Source organism: Phyllobates terribilis, unplaced genomic scaffold, assembly GCF_046119375.1.
Source record: "Phyllobates terribilis strain yellow unplaced genomic scaffold, ASM4611937v1 Scaffold_1__5_contigs__length_1240528914, whole genome shotgun sequence".
Classification (NCBI taxonomy): Eukaryota; Metazoa; Chordata; class Amphibia; order Anura; family Dendrobatidae; genus Phyllobates; species Phyllobates terribilis.
The window spans coordinates 110,296,974-110,317,425 of NW_027362761.1; the positions used below are offsets into that span (position 1 = coordinate 110,296,974).

Genomic DNA, 20,452 nt, shown 5'->3' on the forward strand with positions numbered 1-20,452 from the left:
TAGGGATTCAAGCCAGAAAATCCATCTGGACTCCCGCTGCAGAATTCTCCTACTCCAATCTGCCTGGCGAGCTGGAGGGCTGACAGTAGCGGCTAGGCCTGAGGTGGTCAGCGTTTTGGCGCATATCCTACCTCCTCCGAGGATTGCTGAATGTTTTCCTGCTACTATCCCAGTTCTATGACTCCCGTTAAAACAAAGCTTCAGTTGATGAATGATGGATGAGGTGGTGGCAAAGGAGAAAGAACAGGAGGAACAGGGACCATTCACATCAATATCAGGCCAGTCAACCACACATGTCTTGTAGGATATGTTTCTGTACCAAAAGGAGCGGTTCGGCTACACAGTTATAGGGCATGCAGTGAGTGCAATGCCTACCAAAAATTTCGAGGCACTCCAATGCCCCTTGGAAGTGACATGGAGGTCAGAGGGCCTTAACTAAACCGTTTTTTAAATTTATAGCAACTGGGTCTCCTGTGCACTGTTGGCCTAAGCAGTGAATGGAAGACTTTCCAAAAATTATGAGGAACAGCAATGCCCCTTGAAACAGACGTGGATTACAGCATACTAAAAACCTTCTACCCATTATTGGGGAGTGGGTCTCCCTTAGTGTTCGCCTATTCATTGAAAAGAAAAAGCTGACTAAAATTAGAAGGAAATGCAATGCTCGTTGGAAGAATGGTGGAGGTCGCAGTGGAATAAAAAGACAATATCAATGCCCCTTGGAAAAGTGGTGGAGGTCGCAGTAGCTTAACAAGACGGTTTTAATGCCCCTTGAAAGAGACGTGGAGGTCGCAGTGGAATAAAAAGCCAATATCAATGCCCCTGGGAAAAGTGGTGGAGGTCGCAGTAGCTTAACAAGAAGGTTTTAATGCCCCTGGGAAAAGTGGTGGAGGTCGCAGTAGCTTAACAAGACGGTTTTAATGCCCCTGGGAAAAGTGGTGGAGGTTGCAGTAGCTTAACAACACAATTTTAATGCCTCTTGAAAGAATGGTGGAGGTCGCAGTAGCTTAACAAGACGGTTTTAATGCCCCTTGGAAGAATGGTGGAGGTCGCAGTGGAATAAAAAGACAATATCAATGCCCCTTGAAAAAGTGGTGGAGGTCGCAGAAGCTTAAAAGACGGTTTTAATGCCTCTTGGAATGTGGGATGCTGACGCTAATGATGGCGTCATCGCCACTCACCATCTTGGTGGACTCCTCAAAGTTTGTCAGGATGGTACATATGTCAGACATCCAGGTACACTCCTGAGGTCTTATGTGTGGAGTCTGACCTGAATATCGACGGCCTTGTTGCAGCTGGTACTTCACAACTGCTCTCTTATGCTCACAAATCCTTTGCAACATGTGGAGGGTAGAGTTCCAACGTGTGGGGACATCACACACCAGTCGGTGTGCCGGAAACTGCAAGCGCTGCTGCAACACAGCAAGGGCGGCGGAAGCTGTAGCCGACTTCCGAAAATGAGCTGACAGGCAGCGTACTTTGACGAGCAGATCTTGCAACTCGGGGTAAGATTTAAGAAACCGCTGAACCACGGGGTTAAGCACATGAGCCAGGCATGGTACGTGTGTGATCTCGTCTCGCCTCAGAGCCGCCACCAGGTTACGGCCATTGTCACACACGACCATGCCTGGATGTAGGTTCAGCGGTCTCAGCCACAGATCTGCCTGCTCTTTCACAGCTGTCCACAACTCACAAGCAGTGTGAGGTTTATCACCTAAGCTTATGAGTTTCAGCACAGCCTGTTGCCGCTTGGCTGAGGCAGTTCTGCAGTGCTTCCAGCTTGTAACTGATGTGGTGATATCTGAGATGGAGGCTGAACATGAGGAGGAGGAGGAGGATGATGCGCAGGAGCTGTACACTGTGGGGGCAACTCTGACTGACATAGGGCCCGCAATCCTCAGTGTGGGGAAGATGTGTTCCGCCCCAAGGTCCGACTGGGTCCCGGCTTCCACTATGTTTACCCAGTGTGCCGTCAGGGAGATGTACCGTCTCTGGCCACAAGCACTTGTCCACGTATCCGTTGTCAGGTGGACTCTCCCAGTAACTGCGTTGTTGAGGGCACAGCAGATGTTTTGGGACACGTGCTTGTGTAGTGCGGGGATGGCACAACGGGCAAAATAGTGTCGGCTGGGAACTGAGTACCGAGGGACAGCCACCGCCATAAGGTTGCGGAAGGATTCCGTCTCCACCAGTCTAAAAGGCAGCATTTCCAACGCAAGCTCTGGGATATGGACAATTGAATGCTGTGGTGGGACATGGACGTGGACGTTGATGCGGTTTCTTGAGAAACTGCCATAACAAGTGAAGACTGAGAGGAGGGGGCATCTTTGCATGCAGTATGGACAGGGGATTGCCTTGCACGCACCACAGGGGGTTCTATTACACGCACAACAGTGGAAGAAGCAGTGGTGACACCCGCTGACACTGGTCGTGGACCCTGGGGTTCGCCCCCCAAAGTCGGGTGCATTGCTGACATGTGCCTGATCATGCTGGTGGTGGTCAAGCTGGTAGTTTTGTCACCCCTGCTGATGCTGGCATGGCAGGTGGTACAAATGGCCTTTTTGGGGTTATCAGCAGAGTCTTTAAAAAAATTCCAGACTCTGGAAGACCTACAGGTTGTACTGGGAACATCCCTCGTGTTGGTGTTACGGGGAAATGTTGCCTGCCTTCTGTGTGCGGCCACCACACTGCTTCTTCCTGTCTGTTGGGGTACTCTGCCTCCCTCCCCCTGTGTGCTGCTGGCCTCGCTCTGCATGTCCTCCTGCCACGTTGGGTCAGTTACTAGATCATCCACCACCTCCTCCTCTTCCACTTGAGCACCACGATCCTCCTCCTCACTTCGTGGCAATTGTGTCTCGTTATCGTCCACCTCTTGTGACAAATTGCCAGCGTTGACTTCCTGTGGCCGTGGCTGTTCAAATATTTGGGCATCGCTACATGGGATCTCCTCTTCCACCACTTCAAGCGGAGCAGGCGAGGGGCACAAATATGGAAATGGACCAGTGAACAGCTCTTCAGAGTGTCCAACTGTGGGATCAGTTGCTGTCTTACGACACTCTGCATGGTGGAAGGAAGGAGCATCAGGGTGAGGAGGAGTATGCGGTCGAGACTCACGGCTACTAAAACTTGACCGTGTGGAAGACAGACCGGAGGTGGTGGTGCCCAGGTAACTGGAAGTATTATCTGCTATCCAATTAATAACCTGTTCACACTGATCAGTTCGCAATACTGGTGTTGTAGTGTGCTTCCCTAGTAATTCGGTCACTAAGTGGGAGCGAGAAGATGTGGCTGTTGGTTGTAGCACAGTTTCACCTTGGCCACGGCCCCGTCCTCTACACGCACCATCACCAGAATGTCCAGTTCCACGTCCCTTGCTACGCGCCTTGCCCATTGTAAATGAAGTAAAATAGCTTACACTCACACTATCAATGGAAAAAGGGTAATAAAAAGGAGATTAGAACCGTGGAAGAGGAAAACCACAGTTCTATTTGTCTGGCCTACACCAGAATCTTTTAAACAGATATATTTGTGACTGAACAGACAGGGAGACACCATTACTGTTTTTTTCACGTAAAACAGGCCAAAAGCAGGATAATACAGAGATTTGACCCGTTGAACTGCAAAACCACAGTTCTATTTCTCTGACCTACACCAGACTCTTTTAAACAGATATATTGGTATCTGATCAGTCAGGGAGACACTATTACAGTTTTTTTTTATGGCAAAAAATGCCAAAAGCAGGATAATACAGAGATTTGACCCGTGGAACTGCAGAACCACAGTTCTATTTCTCTGGCCTACACCAGACTCTTTTAAACAGATATATTGGTATCTGACCAGTCAGGGAGACACTATTACAGTTTTTTTTACGGCAAAAAATGCCAAAAGCAGGATAATACAGAGATTTGACCCGTGGAACTACAAAACCACAGTTATAGTTATGTGGCATACACCAGAATCTTTTTAACAGATATAATGGTGTCTGACCAGTCAGGGAGACACTATTACTGTTTTTTTTTTACGGCAAAAAATGCCAAAAGCAGGATAATACAGAGATTTGACCCGTGGAACTGCAAAACCACAGTTCTATTTCTCTGGCCTACACCAGAATCTTTTAAACAGATATATTGGTGTCTGACCAGTCAGGGAGACACTATTACAGTTTTTTTTTACGGCAAAAAATGCCAAAAGCAGGATAATACAGAGATTTGACCCGTGGAACGGCAAAATCACAGTTATAGTTATGTGGCGTACACCAGAATCTTTTAAACAGATATATTGGTGTCAGGGCCGGCGTCAGCACTCGGGCAAGTGTCGGGGCCCTGAGCAGGCAGGGGGGCCCACTGGCGGTCGCGCACCCCGCTGGGCTGTGGGCGGAGGAGAGCGGTGCCAGCGCCCGCTCTCTCCCGCTTGCTCAGGGACCCGGCAGCCGGATACTTACCCCTCCCCGTGCCTCCGCAGATCCTATGTCTTCCTGCTCTGCGCTCCCTGTGACGTCTCAGGTCAGAGGGCGCGGTGACGTCTTTCCACCGCACGCTCCCCTGAGCCGTCACAGGGAGCGCAGAGCGGGAAGACGCCGGCAACGCTGGAGTCCGGACCCGAGCAGCTGCAGCAGGTGAGGAGGAGGGAAGTGAGTATTGGATTTTTTTTTTTAATGTGTGGAGGCATGGGGCATTATATGGGGGGGTGACATCCTGCATGGGGCATAATATGGGGGGGGTGACATCCTGCATGGGGCATTATAAAGGGAGGGGGGGTGACATCCTGCATGGGGCATTATAAAGAGAGGGGGGGTGACATCCTGCATGGGGCATTATAGAGAGAGGGGGTGACATCCTGCATGGGGCATTATAGAGAGAGGGGGTGACAGCCTGCATGGGGCATTATAGAGAGAGGGGGTGACAGCCTGCATGGGGCCTTATAAAGAGGGGGGGTACATCCTGCATGGGGCATTATAAAGAGAGGGGGGGTGACATCCTGCATGGGGCATTATAAAGAGAGGGGGGTGACATCCTGCATGGGGCATTATAAAGAGAGGGGGGGTGACATCCTGCATGGGGCATTATAAAGAGAGGGGGGGTGACTTCCTGCATGGAGCATTATAGAGAGAGGGGGTGACTTCCTGTATGGGGCATTATGTGGGGGGTAACAGTCTGCATGGAGCATTATAAGGGGGGGGGACAGCCTGTATGGGGCATTATGTGGGGGGTAACAGCCTGCATGCAGCATTATATGGGAGCCAGTATCCTGTATGGAGCGTTATAAGGGGACCAGTATCCTGTATGGAGCATTATATGGGGGCCAGTATCCTGTATGGAGCTTTATAAGGGGACCAGTATCCTGTATGGAGCGTTATATGGGGGCCAGTATCCTGTATGGAGCTTTATAAGAGGACCAGTATCCTGTATAGAGCGTTATATGGGGGCCAGTATTCTGTATGGAGCCTTATATGGGGGCCAGTATTCCGTATGGAGCCTTATATGGAGGCCAGTATTCCGTATGGAGCCTTATATGGGGGCCAGTATTCCGTATGGAGCCTTATATGGGGGCCAGTATTCCGTATGGAGCCTTATATTGGGGCCAGTATTCCGTATGGAGCCTTATATGGGGCCAGTATTCCGTATGGAGCCTTATATGGGGGCCAGTATTCCGTATGGAGCCTTATATGGGGGCCAGTATTCTGTGTGGAGCGATTCGCCGGTTTCTGAGCTATTGTGGAATTTACAATAGATATCGCTCATGTAATGTAAGAATTGAAATCTTTGCTTTGTACTATATATATATATTTCTCTGTGGTATCTGTGCATCATGAATCGTGGTATGTATTAAAGGGGCCCACTGAGACTCTTTCGCCCGGGGCCCAGAAAAACCTGGAGCCGGCCCTGATTGGTGTCTGACCAGTCAGGGAGACACTATAGACACTATTACAGTTTTTTTTTACGGCAAAAAATCCCAAAAGCAGGATAATACAGAAATTTGACCCGTGGAACTGCAAAACCACAGTTATAGTTATGTGGCGTACACCAGAATCTTTTAAACAGATATATTGGTGTCTGACCAGTCAGGGAGACACTATTACTGTTTTTTTTTATGGCAAAAAATGCCAAAAGCAGGATAATACAGAGATTTGACCCGTGGAACTGCAAAACCACAGTTCTATTTCTCTGGCCTACACCACACTCTTTTAAACAGATATATTGGTGTCTGACCAGTCAGGGAGACACTATTACAGTTTTTTTTACGGCAAAAAATGCCAAAAGCAGGATAATACAGAGATTTGACCCGTGGAACTGCAAAACCACAGTTCTATTTTTCTGGCCTACACCAGACTCTTTTAAACAGATATATTGGTGTCTGAACAGTCACAGACACACTCAATTTTTTTGGGGGGGGGGAAATACCAAAAGTTTAATAAGACGCGTATTTGTACAGTCTGACTGAGGAAAAGAAAAAAAAAAAAAGGATTTAGATGAAAAAAAAAAGGAATTTTCCTGGCCCCTGAGACCGGGGAATAAGTCTAGCAATTTGACCAACAGGAGCACACAGGACTGTAATGCAGCGTTTGCTGGTATAACCACTGCGTCTCCCACACAGCCTGCCTGCCAGCCTGATATCTGGGATGGATATTAGTCCTGAGAAGGACTGTTTGTTTGATTTTGCAGGCTTTAGAGACCCTACACTAACTATTTCGGAGTATAAATCTCTCCCTAGCTCAGCAGCAATGACCCTACACTGGCTGATCCGGAGCGACTGTGTCCAAGATGGCGGCGCCCGGTTTTAAATACTCGAGGTGACGCTGTGCGGCCAGCCAATCACTGTAATGCTCACAAACAACATGGCTGCAGCATTACAGTGACTGGCTGGCAATCCCTGCATGTTCATTGGCTCTGTAAAGAGCGCCAAAAGTGCAGGGCGGAGACCCGAGCTCCCGCCAGAGTAACCCGAAAATGCTCGGTGCTCGCCGAACATCCTGAGTAGTGAGATGCTCGGGCGAGTAACGAGCAGTGTCGAGCATGATCGCTCAACACTAGTGTTTAGTCTTTTTCACAAATAGAACATTATAGTTTATGGAGCTGTTCACATGTCCATATTTTTTTTGCAGACCGAGTGGTCCAGCACAAAATCATGGAGACATGTTAATTTGTGAACTGAATCAAAATTACCCATACAAGTCTATGGGCCCGTGAAAAATCACTGAAAGCACACGGATGCCATCTGGGTGCAATCCATGTGCTGTCTGTTTTCAACATTGTAATGGATAAGATAAGCTTTGTATTTTATTTATTTTTTTCAACAATGTCATGTGAAACCCAGGAGAGTCAGTGCTGACAAAGCTGGAATGAAGCCGGCACTAGAAGTGAGTATAGCCGTTAATATTTTACTTGGGAGAAACATAGTGATTGAGAATGGCTTGTCCGAATAGTGGACAACCTAGATTCACTGCTTGGTAGTTGTCCTTTTCCCTTTCTTCTCCCATTCCTTTCTACTACCCCATCACCCGATTCCACGTCTCCTCCTCTTGTTCCCCCTTATTCCACCAGTTATATTCTCAAAGGCTGTAAAATTATTAGACTGACAGTATATAATGGTGGGGTGGAAAGGGAACCATAATGAATTTAAATACTTCAGCTCAGTCTAAAATGTTTTCCACATTGAATATGTTTTAAACCATTTGTATAATGTCTATATTATTCAAGATACTACAAGTGTACTTTTCCTTTGTGTCAATAAAACAGAATTGATTAAAAAAAACAACCAAAAACATTATATTATGCATGCAGCTTCTTCATCTGCCTTGGAAAGTAACATCTCTAAATTATAATCAGACACTATTCACGGCTACAGTTGTCAGTATCTTTGTATAATTACAAGCAAATTCTCCTACCTCTTTTAAACCTGCACTTTCATTAACGTCTCCTTGACGAATGTTCATTGCTACCCCTTCATGCTCTTGTGGAGTTCTTGACTCTTCTTGCAACACAAGGATGTTTGGTTGCTCTCTGTGCTCCTGTGGGAAATAATAAAGTAATATCTATAAAATGGAAAATATCTTAAGGATCAAGCACATTTCATGTTATTCAGTAGTAACCTCTAACATAAAATGACAGTATTATACAGTAATAGACATATGGAACATATGATCATTTTCAGGCTTTACCCACTTCCAACGCCTTTTGTATCAATCCTTATATGACCAGCCTGTGCAGGTACAGTCCGTCCAGAATGAAAATTTATGTCTACTCTTTTACAATGTTATAAACCATCAGAACTTAAAGACGTTTAATCGGCCAGGGTCTGACACCTTACCCCCACCGATCAGCTGTTATTGGTGGCAGTGGTGGCAGCTGCTGGTATGAAATACTCTCTTGCTGAGCTGCTAATTGTAATGGCCGCCTCAGGGTACTACACATCCGCCTCCTATTGATTTGAATAGGAGGCGGAAGTGCAGTACCAAGCCCCGCCCACTACAAGTAGACGGAGCAGCTCGGTGAGTACTTCCTGCTGCCGGCCGCCGTCACCGATAACAGTTGATCGGCGGGGGTGCTGGGTGTCGGACCCCAGCCGATCAGACATTGATGACCTATCCTAAGTACAACCTCTCCTAAGACCTATCCTAAGGACAAAGCAGTGGACAATCTCTTTAAAATTCACAAGCTAACAACACTCAATCCCTAAAATTAGCAAAGCATAGGATCTATGGCTTAAAAGCCCCCTCTAACGGTAAATAAACACCGACCATTCTTTCCTTCTTAACTTTATTCCATTCTTGTCAGGTTGTTTGTTTATCAATTGACATATTGACTTAACTTTTAACACATTGTGAAATGTGTTTTATGGACAGCTTCTGTGTAATCTGTTTTCTTGAAGTGACAGACCCAGATTGCAGACTTCACTGGTCTGTCACGTCTTAATTCTACACTTTTGTGTAACTTTACACTGCTAGCCAGCTTGCATTGCTCTGGTAATATGTGTGAACATTTTGGCGCAATTTTGGCACATGGTGTTGCATTTCAGACTCCTTCATTGTTAAATCATGCCCTATTTCCATTAAGCCAAGCCCCCATGTCCAACAAGATGGAAATATTTTTATAAATCGCATGTGCACGTTTTTTTTTAGCACAAACTGCGGAATAATTTTGGAGCATTTAGTTTAGTAAATCTCCCCCACTATGACAAAGATGTTCCATGTGTTTAGGCAGAATTTCATTATCTGGCGGTGAAGACAACCTGATAGTCCCTGATATCTTAAACTAGGGAAACTGGTTAGACAGGTTGGCATTAAACAAATCGATCCTTTTTTTTCATGCAGAATGAATTGGCTCCAAATTTGTCTAGTTATCACTCATCTCATTGTTTCTGTAACTTCCATAAATCAAATGGATATGAAAGAACAAGGGGCTTGGGACAACCAAATAAAACATATATCTTCCAAATACAGCAAACTTGGAAAATGGAAAGTCCTAGTGGACTAAAATGTCTTTTTCTATAGTGAGTAATTAAACAAATAAACATAGGCAGCAAAAAATGGTAACAATAAGAATTCTACAGAGGTCTTTGGTAAATGCTGACCTCTTCATTTAGGCAGTGCTGTGCATGCAACATACAGTAATGACTTAACATGTCCAAACATGCAGACAATACCTTGCTTGTAAGCAAGTCTGCTGATTTTGTATAGATGGAAACATCAAAAAGTTGAAGCCTAAAATAACAACCTCTGTAAATAGCTTTAGAAAGGTTTTGCCTGCTTCAAAAGACTTTTGCAGATTTCAGATTTTTTGCTCTGTTTTTAAACTATTTCAGAAAATGAAAATGGTGGGAGAGAATTGGGACCCCAACGAATGCCATGAACAGATAATCCTTGTGGCTCTGGTTTTTGTACTATCTACGTAATGCATGTTCAACATTTGACTATTCCGAGCAACAGAAATGTAAAGAAGAGTATCTGCTGAAATGACTCATAAAATAAACACAGATTTGCTGCTGAATTTGCATGCTTGCTTCTGCCAATAACAATTTACGGTATGTAGCCATTTGGGAAATAGCCAATCAAATATCTACTGAAAAGATCAGTATAAGTTGATAGAATACAATATGAGGTTTCTGTTGTCTGTCTAAAAAAGAAGCACTCCCATTAAAATTTGTATCGTCTTAATATTACAATCATCATATTATATAACACTGTGTATTACAATTGCTCATTCTGCCTTTCTACCTAGCTAATTCTTCTCTTTTCCATTAGGTCTGTGAGATCACGTGATTAAAAACTGACGATCTAAATCCGTCTAAGCTCTATGTAGAAACAGGAGGTCAATATCCCCGGTATGACCATCAGTCACTGCAAAAGTCAATGGCAGGGGGGAGGGGCAGATCAGCTGGGTCAGGAGTAGTGTTGAGCCACCCCCGTAGTGTTCGGGTTCGGTTCGGTTCGTCGAACACCGGGATGTTCGAGGAACTGTTCGTCGAACTGTTCGTCGAACACCTTAGAACACCGTCGAACACCGTTAAAACCAATGGCAGGCAAACAAAAACACATAGGAACACATAGAAAACACCTTCAAAGGTGTCCAAAAGCTGACAAACTGCTCAGAAGACGCTTTCTTTAAAAAAGCCGGCCGGCAATTCAGCAGCGGCATACACCGGTACCCGACAATTTAGACATGAAGGAATAGAGCATCACACATAGATTAGATAGATAGAAACATGTCAGTCACATATATATGAAGTACAGTGACAGTGTTGCTTACTGTACTTGTCATTTAGTGTAAAGGATTTATTAAAAAATATAATAGTGTTTTCGTGCACCGTCTCTTTAAAAAAGCCGGCCGGCAATTCAGCAGCGGTACCCGACAATTTATAACAGACAGAATAGAGCTTCACACATAGATTAGATAGATAGAAACATGTCAGTCACATATATATGAAGTACTGTGACAGTGTTGCTTACTGTACTTGTCATTTACTGCAAAGAATTTATTTAAAAAAATAATAGTGTTTTCATGCACCGTCTCTTTAAAAAAGCCGGCTGGCAATTCAGCATCTGTACCCGACAATTTAGAATAGAAGGAATAGAGAATCACACATAGATTAGATAGATAGAAACATGTCAGCCACATATATACGAAGTACAGTGACAGTGTTGCTTACTGTACTTGTCATTTAGTGTAAAGGATTTATTAAAAAATATAATAGTGTTTTCGTGCACCGTCTCTTTAAAAAAGCCGGCCGGCAATTCAGCAGCGGTACCCGACAATTTATAACAGACAGAATAGAGCTTCACACATAGATTAGATAGATAGAAATATGTCAGTCACATATATATGAAGTACAGTGACAGTGTTGCTTACTGTACTTGTCATTTACTGCAAAGGATTTATTAAAAAAAATAATAGTGTTTTCATGCACCGTCTCTTTAAAAAAGCCGGCCGGCAATTCAGCATCTGTACCCGACAATTTATAACAGACAGAATAGAGCTTCACACATAGATTAGATAGATAGAAACATGTCAGTCACATATATAATAAGTACAGTGACAGTGTTGGTTACTGTACTTGTCATTTAGTATTAAAATAAAGGATTTATTATTAAAAAAAATTGGCGTGGGGTTCCCCGTAATTTTAGTCTCTAGCGGAGGTTAAGCAGACAGCTGGGGCAGATGTTTGAAGCCTGGGAAGGGGGTAATACCCACGGAGCTTCCCAGGCTACTAATATCAGCCCCCAGCTGAATACCTAGCCTTTACTAGCTATTAAAATGGAGGACCCCCCCAAAAAAATGACGTGGGGTCCCCCCTAATTTAATAGCTAGCAAAGGCTAGGCAGACAGCTGGGGGCTGATATTAATAGCCCAGGAAGGGAGCCATGAATATTGGCCCCCTCCCAGGCTAGAAACACCAGCCCTCAGCCGCCCCAGAAATGGCGCATCCATAGGATGCGCCAATTCTGGCACTTAGCCTCGCTCTTCCACGCTGCCCTGGTGCGGTGGCAGGGGGTAATAGGGTTGGGGTTGATGTCAGCTTATAATGCCAGCTGACATCAAGCCCAGGTTAGTAATGGAGAGGCGTCTATAAGACACCCCCATTACTAACCCCATAGTCAAAGTTAAAAAAAAAACACAAACACCCAGAATAAAGTCCTTTAATTGAAATAAAGACACAATTCTTTATTGTTCTAAATTAAACCATACTTACCATCACGCCCATTCCAGCTGAAGCCAACGATCTCCTGCAATAAAAGAAAAATAATAAAGCAACCTCATCCTTACCTTTCCATGGTTCCCAGGACAGCTTCAGCTCTGCTACATCGAGATGACAGGCTGGACCGCAGCAGAACGCTGCCATCCAGCTTGCCATGCCGCACACACTGAGAAGCGCAGGCATGCTTGCGCTCCTCAGTGTCTGACTGTGACGGCATCCAGATGAGCCGACAATGAACTCGGCTCACCTCATGTACGTCACTGACAGCGTGGGAAAATTCTCCTGCACTCAGTGCTTCAGCGTGAGAATTTTCCCACGCTGTCAGTGACGTGCATGAGGTGAGCCGAGTTCATTGGACATGACCTCGGCTCATCTGGATGCCGTCACAGCCAGACACTGAGTAGCGCAAGCATGCCTGCGCTTCTCAGTGTCTGCGGGATGACAGGCTGGATGGCAGCGTTCTGCTGCGGTCCAGCCTGTCATCTCGATGTAGCAGAGCTGAAGCTGTCGTGGGAGCCATGGAAAGGTAAGGATGATGTTGCTTTATTATTTTACTTTTATTGCAGGAGATCATTGGCTTCAGCTGGAATGGGCGTGGCGGTAAGTATGGTTTAATTTAGAACAATAAAGAATTGTGTGTTTATTTCAATTAAAGGACTTTTTTCTGGGTGTTTGTGTTTTTTTTAAATACTTTACTAGAAATTCATGGTGGTCATGTCTAATATTGGCGTGACCCCATGAATTTCGGGCTTAGGGCCAGCTGATAATGCCAAGCTGGCCTTAACCCCTTTATTACCCAGTGAGCCACCGCACCAGGGCCCTGGATGAGTTGGGTACAGCGCCAGAAGATGGCGCTTCTATGAACGCGCCATTTTCCGGGGCGGCTGTGGACTGCAATTTGCAGCGGGTGGGGCCCAGAAAGCTTGGTTCTCCCTGCGCTGCAGATTCCAGCCCCCAGCTGCCTAGTTGTACCTGGCTGGACACAAAAATAGGGCGAAGCTCCACGTATTTTTTTTTTAAATTCATGAAATTCATGGAATAATTAAGAAAAAAAGGGCTTTCCTATATTGTTGTGTCCGGCTAGGTACAAATAGGCAGCTGGTGGTTGGGAGCAGCCCGTTCCTGCCTGCTGTACCTGACTGGACACAAATATAGGGCGAAGCCCCACATCAATTTTTTTTTCATTATTTCATGAATTTCCTGAAATAATTTAAAAAAAATTGACGTGGGGCTTCGCCCTATATTTGTGTCCAGTCAGGTACAGCAGGCAGGAACGGGCTGCCCCCAACCACCAGCTGCCTATTTGTACCTGGCCAGACACAACAATATAGGGAAGCCCTTTTTTAAAAAAATTATTTCATGAAATAATTAAAAAAAAATTGACGTGGGGCTTCGCACTATATTTGTGTCCAGCCAGGTACAGCAGGCAGGGACGGGCTGCCCCCAACCACCAGCTGCCTATTTGTACCTGGTTGGACACAACAATATAGGGAAGCCCTTTTTTTCTTAATTATTCCATGAATTTCATGAAATAATTTAAAAAAAAAATGCGTGGGGCTTCGCCCTATTTTTGTGCCCAGCCAGGTACAACTAGGCAGCTGGGGGCTGGAATCTGCAGCGCAGGGAGGCCCAAGCTTTCTGGACCCCACCCGCTGCATATTGCAGTCCGCAGCCGCCCCGGAAAATGGCGCGTTCATAGAAGCGCCATCTTCTGGCGCTGTACCCAACTCATCCAGGGCCCTGGTGCGGTGGCTCACTGGGTAATAAAGGGGTTAAGGCCAGCTTGGCATTATCAGCTGGCCCTAAGCCCGAAATTCATGGGGTCACGCCAATATTAGACATGACCACCATGAATTTCTAGCAAAGTATTTAAAAAAACACAACACCCAGAATAAAGTCCTTTAATTGAAATAAACACACAATTCTTTATTGTTCTAAATTAAACCATACTTACCGTCACGCCCATTCCAGCTGAAGCCAATGTCTTCTGCAATAAAAGTAAAATAATAAAGCAACCTCATCCTTACCTTTCCATGGTTCCCACGACAGCTTCAGCTCTGCTACATCGAGATGACAGGCTGGACCGCAGCAGAACGCTGCCATCCAGCCTGTCATCCCGCGGACACTCAGAAGTGCAGGCATGCTTGCGCTCCTCAGTGTCTCGCTGTGACGGCATAAAGATGAGACAAGCTCATGTCCAATGAACTCGGCGCACCTCATGCACGTCACTGACAGCGTGGGAGAATTCTCCTGCACTCAGCACTTCAGCGTGAAAATTCTCCCACGCTGTCAGTGACGTACATGAGGTCAGCTGAGTTCATTGGACATGAATGAGCTCACCTCATGCACGTCACTGACAGCGTGGGAAAATTCTCACGCTGAAGCGCTGAGTGCAGGAGAATTTTCCCACGCTGTCAGTGACGTGCATGAGGTGAGCTCATTCATGTCCAATGATCTCAGCTCACCTCATGCACGTCACTGACAGCGTGGGAAAATTCTCCTGCACTCAGCGCTACAGCGTGAGAATTCTCCCACGCTGTCAGTGACGTGCATGAGGTGAGCTCATTCATGTCCAATGAACTCAGCTGACCTCATGCACGTCACTGACAGCGTGGGAGAATTCTCACGCTGAAGTGCTGAGTGCAGGAGAATTCTCCCACGCTGTCAGTGACGTGCATGAGGTGCGCCGAGTTCATTGGACATGAACTCGTCTCATCTTTATGCCGTCACAGCCAGACACTGCAGAGCGCAAGCATGCCTGCGCTTCTCAGTGTCTGCGGGATGACAGGCTGGATGGCAGCGTTCTGCTGCGGTCCAGCCTGTTATCTCGATGTAGCAGAGCTGAAGCTGTCGTGGGAACCATGGAAAGGTAAGGATGAGGTTGCTTTATTATTTTTCTTTTATTGCAGGAGATCGTTGGCTTCAGCTGGAATGGGCATGACGGTAAGTATGGTTTAATTTAGAACAATAAAGGAATGTGTCTTTATTTCAATTAAAGGACTTTATTCTGGGTGTTTGTGTTTTCTTTTAACTTTGACTATGGGGTTAGTAATGGGGGTGTCTTATAGACGCCTCTCCATTACTAACCTGGGCTTGATGTCAGCTGGCATTATAAGCTGACATCAACCCCAACCCTATTACCCCCTGCCACCGCACCAGGGCAGCGTGGAAGAGCGAGGCTAAGTGCCAGAATTGGCGCATCCTATGGATGCGCCATTTCTGGGGCGGCTGACGGCTGGTGTTTCTAGCCTGGGAGGGGGCCAATATTCATGGTTCCCTTCCTGGGCTATTAATATCAGCCCCCAGCTGTCTGCCTAGCCTTTGCTAGCTATTAAATTAGGGGGGACCCCACGTCATTTTTTTGGGGGGTCCCCCATTTTAATAGCTAGTAAAGGCTAGGTATTCAGCTGGGGGCTGATATTAGTAGTCTGGGAAGCTCCGTGGGTATTACCCCCTTCCCAGGCTTCAAACATCTGCCCCAGCTGTCTGCTTAACCTCCGCTAGAGACTAAAATTACGGGGAACCCCACGCCAATTTTTTTTAATAATAAATCCTTTATTTTAATACTAAATGACAAGTACAGTAACCAACACTGTCACTGTACTTATTATATATGTGACTGACATGTTTCTATCTATCTAATCTATGTGTGAAGCTCTATTCTGTCTGTTATAAATTGTCGGGTACAGATGCTGAATTGCCGGCCGGCTTTTTTAAAGAGACGGTGCATGAAAACACTATTATTTTTTTTAATAAATCCTTTGCAGTAAATGACAAGTACAGTAAGCAACACTGTCACAGTACTTCATATATATGTGACTGACATGTTTCTATCTATCTAATCTATGTGTGAAGCTCTATTCTGTCTGTTATAAATTGTCGGGTACCGCTGCTGAATTGCCGGCCGGCTTTTTTAAAGAGACGGTGCACGAAAACACTATTATATTTTTTAATAAATCCTTTACACTAAATGACAAGTACAGTAAGCAACACTGTCACTGTACTTCGTATATATGTGGCTGACATGTTTCTATCTATCTAATCTATGTGTGATTCTCTATTCCTTCTATTCTAAATTGTCGGGTACAGATGCTGAATTGCCGGCCGGCTTTTTTAAAGAGACGGTGCATGAAAACACTATTATTTTTTTTGATAAATCCTTTACACTAAATGACAAGTACAGTAAGCAACACTGTCACTGTGCTTCTTATATGTGTGACTGACATGTTTCTATCTATCTAATCTATGTGTGATTCTCTATTCTTTCTGTTCTAAATTGTCGGGTACCGGTGTATGCCGCTGCTGAATTGCCGGCTTTTCATGTTTCACTGTGAGCACTGTTCCCATCGATTTGGGCAATCACTGTAATGCCACAACCACCATGGCTGTGGCATTACAGTGAGTGGCAGACAATCCCTGCATGATTGGTGCTCTAAATAGCGCCAGACATGCAGGACACGCTTTTGGTGCACGAACAGTTATCGAACATAACCTCGAACAGCCGAATTTTTTGCAAATCGTTCGGGTTCGTCGAACAACTCGAACACCGCCCAAAACAGCTCGAATTTGAGATTGGCGAACAGTTCTAGTCGAACACCGCTCATCTCTAGTCAGGAGTTGAAGAGAGGAATGATTTCTGCAGGGACACTACACTTCCTGTTTCTGCATAAAGCAAAGAAGAGAAGAATTAGCTGGTTAGAAAGGCAAAATGAGCAATTGTAAGTACAATATGATGACTGCAATCTATTAGAAGGATAAAAACTTTCATGGGAGTGCTTCTTTAATTTCAGAGACAAGGATTTGGTTCCATGCAGCTGATTTGAGCGATGTTGCTTAGAAGACACAGAGAGAACTACTTTGCTTGAGTTAATTCCATTGCTCATAAAAGTTGGTAACTAGTTATTTTATATTTTTCACATTTATGTATGCTCTTGTTAATTCCATTGTATTTAAGGCAATCAGAACCACAAGATACCCCACAGAACCATGTTTGCAGAATACATGTATACCTATAAACAAGAGACTGAGCTGCTATTTTGCTTATTCATAAATCTGGAAAAATTCTTGTTGCATAATTCCAGCAACACAAACAGTATAGCCATACTATTTTAGAGACAGAAACAATAACAGAATGCACACAGCTTTCATCTACAAACTCAGATCTAGAAATCAAAACGTTAGTACTTCCCACAGAGTTCTGTCTTTTTCTTGAAGACGTTGTTCTGCTCCCAGTTTAGTACAATAAATCAAAGACTAGTAAGGATTGCTGTGCTATTATATACAGGTGCATCTCACTAAATTAGAATATCATCAAAAAGTTAATTTATTTCAGTTCTTCGATACAAAAAGTGAAACTCATATAGAGTCATCACAAACAGGGTGATCTATTTCAAGTGTTTATTTCTGTTAATGTTGATGATTATGGCTTACAGCCAATAAAAACACAAAAGGCATTATCTCAGTAAATTAGAATACTTTATAACAACAGCTTGAAAAATTATTTTAAAATCCTAAATGTTGGGCTACTGAAATGTATGTTCAGTAAATGCTCTCAATACTTGGTCGGGGCTCCTTTTGCATCAATTACTGCATCAATGCGGCGTGGCATGGAGGCGATCAGCCTGTGGCACTGCTGAGGTGTTATGGAAGCCCAGGTTGCTTTGATAGCAACCTTCAGCTCATCTGCATTGTTGGGTCTGGTGTCTCTCATCTTCCTCTTGACAATACCCCATAAATTCTCTATGGGGTTAAGGTCAGGCGAGTTTGCTGGCCAATCAAGCATAGTGATACTGTAGTTTTCAAACCAGGTATTGGTACTTTTGGCAGTGTGGACAGGTGCCAAGTCCTGCTGGAGAATGAAATTTCCATCTCCAAAAAGCCTGTCGGCAGAGGGAAGCATGAAGTGCTCTAAAATTTCCTGGTACACAGCTGCACTGACTTTGGTCTTGATAAAACACAGTGGACCTACACCAGCAGATGACATGGCTCCCCAAACCAGCTTGGATTGTGTGCCTCTCCACTCTTCCTCTAGACTCTGGGACCTTGATTTCCAAATGAAAATTGGAACTCTGGGACTTTGTGGAGTGTGTCAATGACTGCATTCTGGACATCTGTCAAGTCAGCAGTCTTCCCCATGATTGTGGAGCATACTGAAACAGACTAAGGGACCCTTTCAAAGGCTTAGGATGCCTTTGTAGGTGTTTTTTGTTAATTATTTTAATTTTCTGAGATAATGACATTTGTGTTTTCATTGGCTGTAAGCCATAATCATCAACATTAACAGAAATAAACACTTGAAACAGATCACTCTGTAACATCCCTGGTGGCGTGCTTGCATAGTGCACCAGCTCCCACTATGCAAGACCGCAATCTTACCTGTCAGTCCAGCCTGCAAATCTTGCTCCAGTTCATGCTGTGTGCTTTTCTCTTGACTGACTGCTTAGGGCGGCGGCCCGGTTACTTCCTGATTCTTATAGCTGCTGTGAGCGCACCCCTAATGCGTCTCCAGCCTATTGCTATGAGTCTCTGGATATTTAATCCCCCTCCACCCAGTAGGAGGTGCCTGAGCAACACTAACATTCAGTGTGCTACTTGACTCTGAAGTTGCCAGGTCCAGCTCTGCTTCTTGTCTGTTTCCGCCATCTCTGGGGGTTGCATACCCAGACCTGTTATCTGTGACTTCTTGTCGGTTTCCGCCATCTCTGGGGCTGTATACCCAGTCCTGTTATCTCTGACTTCTAGTCTGTTCCGCCTCTCTGGGGGCTGTATACCCAGGCTCGTTCTTGTATCTCATTGCAGTAGCAGTTCCTGTCTGAACTGTATCCTAGCCTGTTACCTGTTTTTCTCTATGTCCGTACCTTCCCTTTTCCTGCAGTATCTGAACCTGCACCTAACTCCAACTCGTTGTCTCTGTACTTCTGTTTGTGAGTTTTGTGTCCACTCGCTACTTCATAGTAAGTACCTTGTGTGTATCTGGTTCTGCTTGTCCCTTTTCCCTTCCTCCTTATCCACCTCCTGTGTTCTAGCCATCTTCCTGCATTTTCCAGTCTGTTCCATGTGAACAGAGCCATGTCCTCTCTGCCTGCACCTTCAGCCCTGTTCTGCTCTGCCTTGTCCACTGCACCTGCGGTTTCGCTCTGCTGTCTTGCCCACCGCTCCGGCGGTTTCTCTCTGCTCTGACTTACCCACCGCTCCGGCGGTTCCGCTCTGCTCTGCCTTGTCCACCGCACCTGCGGTTTCGCTCCGCTCTGTCTTGCCCACCGCTCCGGCGGTTTCTCTCTGCTCTGACTTGCCCACCGCTCCGGCGGTTTCTCTCTGCTCTGACTTACCCACCGCTCCGGCGGTTCCGCTCTGCTCTGCCTTGTCCACCGCACCTGCGGTTTCGCTCCGCTCTGTCTTGCCACCGCTCCGGCGGTTTCTCTCTGCTCTGACTTACCCACCGCTCCAGCGGTTTCTCTCTGCTCTGACTTACCCACCGCTCCGACGGTTTCTCTCTGCTCAGCCTTGTCCACCGCTCCAGCGGTTCCGCTCTGCTCTGCTTTGCCCACCACACCTGCGGTTTTAGCTCCGTTCTACTTGCTCACCGCACCAGCAGTTTCTCTCTGCTCTGCCTTGTCCTCCGCTCCGGCGGTTTCGTTTTACTCCGCTTGTCTACCGCATCTGCGGCTCTGTACCTGTCTCCCAGTCTGTACTGGACCCTATCCAGCCTGCGCTCCAACCTGCTAGTACCTCCCTGTCTGCACTCCAGCCGTGCTTGCCAGAATCTCCCTGTCTGCACTCCAGCCGTGCTTGCCAGTATCTCCCTGTCTGCACTCCAGCCGTGCTTGCCAGTGCCCACCTGTCTGCATACCAGCCGTGCTTGCCAGTGCCCACCTGTCTGAATACCAGCCGTACTTGCCAGTACCCACCTGTCTGCATACCAGCCATACTTGCCAATACCCACCTGCCTGTATGCCAGTCTAACCTGCCTGTTCCTGCATTCCCCGGTGTGGGTCAACAACTGTGACAGGGGTCTGACAGGAGTCGCACCTGGTCCCTCTGCTCGGTTCCTCCTTGGTCCACGGAGTCGACTAAGCCGCCGTGCGACCTTGGTCGGATCGGGTTGATACTTAGTTACGCCCCTCCAGGCACTCCTCGGTTCATGGTACAGTGGGATCACTAATCATGCTCACGCCAGTCAGTCCGGGCGCGAGCGTAACACACTCTGTTTGTAATGACTCTATATAATATATGAGTTTCACTTTTTGTATTGAAGAACTGA

At 45.9% G+C, this 20,452-nt stretch overlaps 1 protein-coding gene across 4 annotated transcripts in view; it reads right to left on the minus strand.

Annotated features, from left to right (window-relative positions):
• Positions 1-20,452, minus strand: part of SLC24A2 (solute carrier family 24 member 2) — a 443,547-nt gene that overhangs the window by 226,096 nt on the left and 196,999 nt on the right. For all 4 annotated transcript variants that reach the window (XM_073665915.1, XM_073665934.1, XM_073665926.1 and 1 more), the window contains exon 3: positions 7,886-8,008. In XM_073665915.1, coding sequence (XP_073522016.1) covers positions 7,886-8,008 — 123 coding nt within the window. The remainder of the gene's footprint in view (positions 1-7,885; positions 8,009-20,452) is intronic.